The sequence below is a fragment of the Ixodes scapularis genome, unplaced genomic scaffold (genome assembly GCF_016920785.2).
Source record: "Ixodes scapularis isolate PalLabHiFi unplaced genomic scaffold, ASM1692078v2 PGA_scaffold9__187_contigs__length_104089568, whole genome shotgun sequence".
In the NCBI taxonomy this organism is placed as follows: domain Eukaryota; kingdom Metazoa; phylum Arthropoda; class Arachnida; order Ixodida; family Ixodidae; genus Ixodes; species Ixodes scapularis.
The window spans coordinates 86,255,868-86,266,182 of NW_024609884.1; the positions used below are offsets into that span (position 1 = coordinate 86,255,868).

General features: G+C 48.6%; 1 protein-coding gene across 1 annotated transcript; it reads right to left on the reverse strand.

Moving 5' to 3' along the window:
- Positions 1–394: 394 nt before the first annotated feature.
- On the reverse strand, positions 395–1,960 carry LOC115309431 (transcription initiation factor TFIID subunit 4-like). Its single transcript, XM_040500398.2, has one exon. It carries the CDS (start codon positions 1,958–1,960, stop codon positions 395–397), a length of 1,566 nt encoding a protein of 521 aa, XP_040356332.2.
- Positions 1,961–10,315: the final 8,355 nt, after the last annotated feature.

Sequence of the window (10,315 nt, forward strand, 5' to 3'; positions counted from 1 at the left end):
TTTGGCAAGCTCGTAATCGCACGGGCGTGCCTGCTCGAGCAGAGACATGGCGGCGGCCAGTCGCCCAGCTTGCAATCGTCTATATTTAACCGCTTCTACCATGGTCAGGGAATTTCACCTGAAATTGTCAGGGAAAACCTGAAAAACTCTTGGAATTTCAAAGATTTCAAAGTAATAATTTTCTAGACACTGATTAAAGTCCGGGTAGTCAGACAATGCAGTATGATTGGGTAGCTCAAAAACGGCCGGAGTAACCCTTTAAGAAACAGATTTTTATTTAACATTAACTTTATCACTGCAGGATACAAAAAAAAAAAAAAAAATGAACCGTCAAAAAAGAAGCAAATCGGCATACAGAGTGGGGTTGCACCTTAAGAGTAAAATCATTGTCGCTCTATTTCAAGTACGCCTTGTACAAAAGCTCGCTCCGGCGACTGCCGTGCTCTTGCTCCAGGAGGAAAAGAACGTCTCTGACATTGGCCCTCTTCAACCGCGGACGCGCCGGAACCATGGAACTTGCGCTTGAGCACGTGATTGCCGAGCTCTCGCCGCTTTGTTGTTCTCGTGATCCGACTGCTAACGACGCGGTGATGTTGGCTTCTCCTTGACGCATCTTTTTCGCGTCCGCTTCGTGCAATTCTTCCGCCTTGTGCTTGAGCTTCAGTTGCTCGGGGTCTTCCATCACGCTGCTACTCCTTGCCGCGCGAACCAGATTCTCTCGCTCCTGTTCACTGCGTCGTCTCTTCGCAACCTTGTCTATTTCCTCCAAGAACCTCAGTTGTCCCCTCACGTCTTGCGTGACATCGTAGCGATCGTCGACTCTGTCGTTTTCTTGCCGGTGCTCAACGATGACGATGAGTTTCTCCAAGAGTGACCGGAGGCGTTCTTGAGTAGCCTGCGACATGAGGGCCAGAACGTCGTCTGGAATCTCGCTGATACCGTACTTCGCAGCGATGTCTGCTATCCGTCTTCGAAGCGGCTTCGTGAAAAGGAAATTGTACTCCTGGCACGAGCGCACTTCAGTGCCTACGGCGTGTGACGACAAAATGTTACGAGTTTCCTCAATTAGATTGACACCTCCCATCGCCGCAACGTCAATTATGTCATCGTCAATCTTTTGCGACACGGAGGCTCGTTTTTCTTTTAGGATCGCGGTGGGATCTCTAACCACTGGTGGCATCCCTTTGAATGGCAGAATCCCACTCGAGAGTGATGCGAGTCCGGTCGATTTCGATAGTAGAAGGCTGTTTCCCGCAGCTGCCGCACTCGCAGTGGATGCTGAACACGCCGCAACTAGTCTCTGCTGTTGTGGAAACACAGCCTGAAGTCTCGAAGGATTTTTAAGCTGCATGGCGAGCGATCTGGGAGTCAAAACTTGCATGCGTGTCGCCGAACTAGGAAAAATTGACAGAGAATTGGGAACTTTTTGTAGGCTTTGAGCTGGCATCATCGCCGGTAGCATTGGGACGGCAGTTCTTGGCGGGCGCACTCCTTCGATAGACGACTCTTTCGTGAGTAGCGAGTGCCTCAGATGTGGCAGACTGTTCCTAAGGAAAGGAACGAGACATGGTTGTGGGGAAGAGTTCAGCTCCTTCTCCAACTGCTTCGTGAAATATTCCGGTTGAATAGTTCCATCGATAAGACCCTGAATGAGACATCTAACATTGGTGGCAGTGTGCCCGGGCTGAGCGCTCGCGAGGCGAATCAAGGTGGAGAGAAAGTTCTTGCATTTATTTTTTGCCATGTCTGGCGACATCTGAGACGGGGTTGAGGTCCCTGTGGGACGGTTGGCTAGAGTGCTCTGAGCAGAGAATGGCTGCGCACCGGCACCTGCCCTTACCGTCGGCGGGTTCAAGCCACCCTGCTGTTGCATCGTGCCGTGGCCGATTAAATTTGCTTGTCCAACACCTGGCAGGATGTCAGGTCCTGGCTGTCTCTGCCGCAACACCGTTCCCGCCATCTGAGTGGGTGCAGTGTATCTGGCGGGCATTTGATGGAACATTTGTTGTCCTCCACGCGTTTCTGGTGGCCGCAGTCTAAATGCCTCCCTTCCCATAACGGTTGGTGCTGACGGACCTGAATTGAGAGCAGGGCCCACGTTCACCATTTGGAGCTGGCCACCCTCAGTCTTCACCAGCACGGCGTCACGCGTCACCCCACTCTGATGCGAGGGGGCACCCTGGACGGCTGAAGTTGTCCCTCCAGCTCTGGTGGCTAACGGCTGCGAGGTCAGTCGACTTGGGTTCTCAAGGCATACTCGGGGCCCGAGTGCTCGCGGCTCACCGGGCACCGGCCTTGGAGGGTTCATCTGCAGAATTACCAAGTTCCGGAGAGTAATTAATTATCGGCATATTTTCGTCGTGAGGGCGTGTGCTACAGCTTCTTAAGAATGCAAAAACGACAGTAATTACGTTGCCATTCATGGCAATATGGCGTCACGCAAGCGTCACTTGAGCTCCAGAAGTTGCAATGATTTTGCTAGAGGCCCAACCTGATGTTTTTATGTTCATAACTAATGTGGAAATTGTTACTTTCAGTGGCTGTTATGTTATACAGGGAGTTTTTTTCTTATTATTCACAGATAAAAAAAGGCCGCACCCATACACTGGTGTGGTCTGTGCAGGTAAGGTATATGAACTGGCGGAAATGTGATGTGGGAAAATCGTCACGATAAGTGGGGCAATTTGAGAATTTACCTCGCCCTCATTGTACCCTAGCCGTGAGGTGAAAATTTGATTACAATATTTCTAGTCGGCGCTACGGGACGAGAAATGTCATCTGTGTGCACGGCTTCAAACCGAAACTAACCTGCCAAAGCGCGCCAGTGACGTCGATCTCACCCACCTGCCCACGCCGCAGGTAACGTGAGCAGTGCGACGCAAGCCGAGAGCAAAGGGATCGACGCCACAGGCGCGCTTGAACGGGTTAGTTTCGGTCTCGAGACATCTACTAGGATGACGTTTCTCGCCCCGTACGCCGACTTCAAAATTTTTCAAAATTACACATCACGTCTAGATTATAAGGAGGTCGAGCGTCAATTCTCCAACTATACATTATGCATCCAAAACTAAAAATTAAAAACAAGTGTTTTTTTTTTTTTTAATTCGTTAGTTAACTATTTAAACAATTTCGCATCTTTTCTAGTGGCTCGCATGGCCCCCAACTTAGCCCCAGGGCTGAAGAAACCCTAATGCAAGTACTTCATTTATTTTATTTTTTGTTTGTTTAAGCAAAGGAAAATATTTTGTACAGGGCGTATTCGCAGGATGTTCATTCGCCGTTTTCTTGTTCGATGTCATCCTGATGATGCTTAGACTACACATTTGATGGTGTCATGTGATTCCTCGAACTGCTCGCCGTAGGCATGCGCCAGCCCATGACATCAGACTTGTGGACGAGTTTACATCAGTGGACACACCCGCGTTCGTTCCGATGTGTACAAAATCACAGTTCAGAGCATTGGAATATCACAGCGCAGCACGCCCATGTTCGTCGCATCGAAAGCGAGCAAAAATACACAAAGAACATACGTATACGAACGCAGCCCGTTTCTGGAATGCATTTTAAAAACATGTTTCCAGCCATTTTTGGGAGCGACGAACATAGACGTGCTCGGCTGTGGGGTTCGCAAATCGGGCTGCGATTTTTGTAAACCTTGGAACGACAGTATGAGAACGGCACGGAGCTCTTTCAGTTGTACCTCCAGCGCAATCGGATGTCTGGTGGGCTTCGAGCGTGCACTCGCATCTAAAGCACGGCGGAGGGCAACGAGCGCCTTCAGTAGGCCTGGCATCTGAAGAAGACTCCTTTCTCATCTCTCCCCCTGGCAGAAAGAAACGGGGCTTCATCCGAAACGCCGATGTCCCGGCGACCCGTGATCGCAATTCGACGTGTGTCCTCATAACGTCATTAAACGGTCTACTGTCTGAATGGGCCTTAATAAGACTCTGTACCTGGCTTTCAATGATTGGATGAAAACCTCCGGACCCGTAACCTCAAATACCTGATGGCCCTCAGTAGGCGATCAGACATCAAACGCCAAACACACCTGAACAGCAATCTAGGCGTTTGCGCGTCTCAACCCAGCGACAGAGGAAGTTCGTCAACGAGCGTTCCTGCATGGCCGATGGTTACTCGATCGACAAAGAACTGCTTCTGTTCTATCGGCATGCAGCGGTGATCAGTGTTCGCTCAAATAGCGGGATGAAATAGATTGTATGGCTCTAATATCAGGATAGGATACAGGATAGATTTACCTTCGCGTGAAGCTTGGAAGCGAAGCTTGTCTCTGTTACTTCTTGCGTGGATCTTCAGCAAAACTAAGCTATCGGCGTTCGAAGGCTGCCCTGGATGAGCCTTCAGAGCCCGTGCCTGGTGCGCGAGCTCAGTAATGCGTTTCGCTCGCTGCACGTGCAGTTGTCTACAGCAGTAGCTGTTCTAAAGCAAAAACCTAAAACAAATAGCATTCTGCACGTGCCTTTGTCGGCACCTAGGCTGTGTTCTAAATCTTACCCAAATGGATCCGAGTTACTCCGGCGGGTCGTGTCACGTGACAACACAGGTTGAAAAGCGCTGAACGCGGGTAGGTTTTAGAACGCCAAGGGACCGAACTGCTACCCTGGAGTAAGATGGAGTAAATTTTGGAGCACGGCCAAAATTTTGATTAGGGAGTTTTATATCCTAATTACACTAACGCTCTTAAAGGGGCCATGAAACGATGTTTCTACTCCATTCTTAGCTTTAATCTTCAACTCAAAGGCGAATGGAGAAATCAAGTCGTTGTTACATGCTTGGGCACCGGTGCGATGACTCCAAGCTTCCACCGTGCTTTTTATGCACACCATAGAACTTGTCATTCCCAAGTGACGATAAGTTCCGTCCGGGCACTCATTGGTCCCGAATGCGAATCCAAATATTCGTCGACGGATGGATTGTTGACGAGCGCATACGTCCAAGTGGCGCAGTTCTCGTTGCGTGAGCTGGAGTCGGCTGAAGTCATTTTGGCACTGCTGACGTGCTTTGGGTACCGCGGATGTATCATGTGAAAAGGCGGATAGCTTTCGAAGGAAAGCAGGTACGAAATAGGGTGCTATATTTTCAAATATTCATACCGAAAAGCTGGTTTTTGACTTTTTACCCTCTTTCTTTTGGCTCACTAAACGATAAGCGATTAGTAAAGGCACAATTTAAAATCATTCATACCAGCCCAAAATTCGTTTCATGGTTGCATGTTTTTTTTTTTTTTTTTTTAACTGTCATTAAACCAACGATCGTCGACATCTCCCAACTGTCATTGAGCTATACTAAGCTGCCCGGTGTTACACGATACACTAAATAAGCTACACTTCAGAGTAACGACACTTAACCATATTGTGGCTTAAAATCATGGTTGCAGTTATCTGAAGCTTTATCTGAAATCACAGGAAACACTTTTCCGTCCACCACAAATGTTTAAACAGTTCGCGACAAAGCAAAGCAATATTACATGAGCTTCGTCACACCGAATCTAATGCTGAGGAAGTCGCACTTTTGAATGCTGGCGATCGGCAGTTGCGTCTGCTCTGCAAACGAACCAAAATGGCGGCGCCCACAACAATGTTGGGGAACGGAGTGCCGATACGCTAACGCAGCTAGTTTAGTGACTCTAGGCCTATCAACCCCGGTTGAGATGCGCGTCAAGGGACACAGTTTAAACCGAAAGACTTTGGCTACTGTGCCTGGGACACCTGGGACACGTCTCCGACTGGTGTGTTTACGGCGTCCAAGAAAAGTGGTCCCTCGATTTCCGCTTGATGACGTCATAAAAGTGTCATGCTCTCGCCGGTCGCGATCCTTGCGGTGTCCCAACAGCTGTGGTGAACGCGTAAGACGCCAGTTCTGCTACGGGTCGCTCTCCAGCGTGGCATTCTACGGAAGTTTGAGCAGCGAGAATTTGGGACGCCGTGACGACGGCGACGCTCGCGTTCGGTTGTGCTACTCGCAGCTTCTCGTTGGCATTTCTACAAGTAACTGCCAGGATTGCGACATGCAACAAAATGACACTTGGGCTTCTGTGACGTCATTTGTTGCCTCTCCGGGACCACTTTTGATATATGGGCAGCGCAGGACGGCTAAATGCACCAGTCGGTGACGCGCTCCAGGCACCATACTTTGGCTTTCGCGACGAACCGTGATCGTTCTAGCAGCAGCTCTGGCTCCGGATTTGGCACGTATCCAGAAGAGGGGGGTGGGGGGGTAATGCATAGAGGCCACCCCCCTCCCCCTTATAAAGCATTCTCTTATAACCCCCCCCCCCCCCCCCCCCCCATAAGCCCCCCAAACAAAATGCTGGCTCCGTGCCTGCCCCGAATCATAGGCCAGATTCATAAAAATAACCTCTTACCTACGACAACTTAGCTATGAAGTTCGTAAAGTTACGATCATCATAAGATGAGGCGAGAACGGTATTCACAAACGCGTTCTTAAGTGAGAGGAGGAAGGTTACGACCTCGTACGGAAAAACGACGACTTCCGGTGCTGTTGATATGGCGACGGCGTCTTCGGCAACACGAGCAACCAATCGGAGAGCTCGGCATAGTTCGGAGAACGTGGATTGGCTGACTACTCGTTGATAGCCAGCTCTGTGTGTGTCCTGTCCTGCCTGTGTGTAAGTTACAGTGTTCAGGCTGTTTCCCACAAACACAGGCGGCCTTTCCACCACCGCTTATCTGGGGTTCGTGTCCGTGCAGTGATATCATCATCATCATCATTTATTATTCCTTGAGGTCCAGGGGGCATTACACAAGGAAGCTAACACTTAAAAAAAAAAAAAAAAAAAAAAATAAGGTAATGGCTGCAGAAAATTTCCCAGTGTCAGATAAGGAAACAATTACGTCAGGCATTGAGTTCCAGTCGTCAGTGGCTAATGGTAGACATTTGGTGAATGACGGTTGACGATTAAATTGGACGGAGTTTACAAGAATGGTCGAGACGAGGGAAAATGCGGTAAGGAGGTGATAACAAACTTTGTCTGAGATGTCTGTTGTAATAAAAGATTCGATGAAGAAGAGACTCGACGAGACGCCCTGCGGCGGTGAGAAAGAGTGTCGAGGTTAGCTGATTGGCGAAATTCTGATATGCTTGCGTAAGGGGAATAGTCCGAATAAAACGGAGGGCTCTACTTTGAACGGATCCCAGGTTGTTAGCTTGGTATGCCTGCCACAGTGACCATATAGAAGAAGCGAATTCTAGTCTAGTTCTGACTAGAGCCACTCTATGTGGCAGCGTAGCTGCCAGAGTAGCGCCACGCTTTTCCCTGTGCCGCCTCTCACCGCGATTGGTCACACGCGGTACCATAGCAACGAGCTGAGCTGGCTTGGTTTCCGTAGCAACCGAGTGACGACTCGTCACGTGACCTCGCAAGAGCCGTGATGTCACCGGTAAGATGGCACCACCCAGAGCTGGTAAATGCGAGTTTGTTCGGTGTGGCGGAGTCTTGATGTGCAGCTGCTTGCCGACGATTTCGGTCTTCTTCGTGCTCTCTGATGTGGGTACAACGTGAAGATCTGAAAGAATTAAACTTTATACCTTTCCTGCGCAAGGTCGAATCAGTCATTCGCCGTAGTGGTGCCCGGATTCCCGGATGTGTTCGAGGATCGATAAGACTCTTAGCATACAATTTTCGCATACTCTTGGCTTCGTTTCAACGTTGGAGTGTCTGAGAACCGTTACGGAATGTATGAGTCGCTAATTGGGCCTTGCGGAAGTTGTTTCAGCCCCAGGTAACCGCATAATCATATAAAAGTTTAGCGAGGAAGCTCCTGCGATTTTTAACTTTTGTACTAATCAACGATTTTACGAATTGGCAGTTCTAAAGACTTTGATTTAACGTGCTTTCGTTGCAATGGGTTGCATTAGATCGCAGTGTTTTTCGGTTTGTTTTTTCAAGTGACTAGCTGGCGTTTCCTCAAATGACGTATATGAAATGACCTGCTATATAACAATGCATTAACAGAAACTATTAAACTTAGATGTTCAGAGATGTGTTCGTCTTTGTAATTAGCAAGTTGCAGACATAATTATTTTTACGTGCAATATTTATTTGCTGCAGCTGGGCCCGCTTTGTGCTCATTAATGTCAGTGTGCTATGATGTTATCATCTGTGTATGGTTCTAAATATCCTACAAGGCCAAAATGACGTCAGCCAACCCCAGCTCGCGCATTGGACATGAAAACTGCGTCACCCGTACGTATGCGGTTGTCAACAATCAATTCGTCGACAAATTTTTGAATTCGCGGTTTTTTTTTATTTTTTTTTTTTATTTGCTATTTTGGTTCATCGAGCGAGAATTCGCGTTCGTGGCCTGACAGAACGTATCATCACTGGCGAGTGCCCAGTTCTATGGTGTGCTTAGAAAGCACGGTGAAAGCTTGGGGTCATCGCACCTATGCCCTAGCATGTCACAACCGCGTGATTTCACACTTCGCTTTTGAGTTGAGGATTAGAGCTAAGAAAGAAAAAGTAAAAAAAAGAATCATTTCATGGCCCCTTGAACTCGGATATGTGTGCTACAGCAGATAAAAATATGGACTTTTTGCATGCCGGTAAACTTCCGGACGACCGCTTGGCCTGTCGACAAGAACACCTCATATCCGGCGTCCGTCTCATTTGATGGCGTTAAGAATATTCTTGAGACCACCATGCTGTTCTTCTTGGTTTAACCCCGTCGACTGTTCATCGCCCAAACGAGAATGAGACCGTCGTCGACGTCGCTCCTCGCCAGTCGGTGAGATAATGTCATCTTGAATGAATGATTGGGTCTTGAAGAAGTATGATGCTAAGCATACATTCGCTTACTGTGGGGCAGTCGAGCAACAGTCATGTCCCGAGGCAATCGTCTTGTCGTGGGCGGCGTAATTCGGATTTTCTTTCATAGGAGCGAAGTCCGAAAGTAAAAGGAGGGTACGTGCGTCCCACGAAGCGGCCACCATCCCGGCGACGCGGAAAACCACTCTCCTTGTCCGTGCACCTACGATACTTAGCAGCTGTTGTCGCCCGACAATCCCCGGGCTGCAAATCTTCTCACTTCACAGAAGAAACAGGCACCGTTCCTTCAGAGGCCCGTGCCGTATACTGCCATGCCAAGCGTCTTTTACCACTTTTCAATGGACGAATGGAGATATCAACTAGCAAAAAATTGCCGCCCGGCGTCGCTAGCGGCACGGTTACCATGGCAACCTCCCAGGCCCAAAATGGAGATTTCTATTGGCGCTTCTCACGTCGTGCATCTAGATAATTTTACTTCGTGTCACTACTCTGGCAGCTACGCTGCCATATAGAGTGGCTCTAGTTCTACTCTATTTCACCTTATGATGTACCGCAGGAAAGGCTACAAGCACGAGCTCCTTGCTCTGGGTCACATTTCGGCGGCACAAGCTCTCGCGCATTAAAGAGATACTTCAACGAAATTTGAAATATATCCGTCGTGCTCAAAAATAGGTTGAATATGATCCACAATACCCGTAAATGACAATCGCACGTTTGTATTTTGAGCCTGGTGGCTGTATTTTTGTTATAAACGGCCCCCTCTAGCAAGCGCTCGGAGAAGGCCCAGCTTAGAGCACATGACATCCGACGCAATCGTGACGTAGGTCGTCTCGGGACGAGCAAAGCTACGGCGAGGCTGACGTCGAGGAGATGGCCTAGTCGTTCCAGCCACCGAAGCGGCTGCTTTTGTACGAATTTTGAGTGTCGGTTTAATCTTCTATAATCTTATAGGGGGACAATAGCTACTTCTGGAACACACAAAAGGGATTCTCGGGAAGACGGGAGTTCCTCCTTCCCCTCTTCTCTCGTCGTCGCCGGAGACGAGACAGTTACCGTCACTAGCTGTCAAGGTTTCTAGACGGGCATTACAGACGAGGCGTTAGCGACATCCACCAGATGCTCTTTGCTAATCGTATAATTCGTTTTAAAATTCCTTTTCGTGTCTTTTTTAACAAGATATTGGAGTGTCCGACGTGATACTGCTCCTTTTAAGGGCAGGTGCCAACGCTATCAGCTCGCGCTTCTAGCCTTCACTGCGGCACAACATAAGGTGAAACGGAGTATAGTTGTTTTACTGGGGATGTATAAAATAAACTCTGTTTCATGCTTAGCGTGCAACGTTGCCAAAGCTACTGGCGCGAGCGTAAAACTTGATCTCGTTGATCATTTGCATGCGTTCTCGCGCAGTCAAAACCATAGATGAAACCACGCGCTCGCGCCAGTAGCCTTGACAGGGTTGCACACTAAGTATGAAACATTTTTTTATAGCTTGTCTGAAGTTACGGCGGA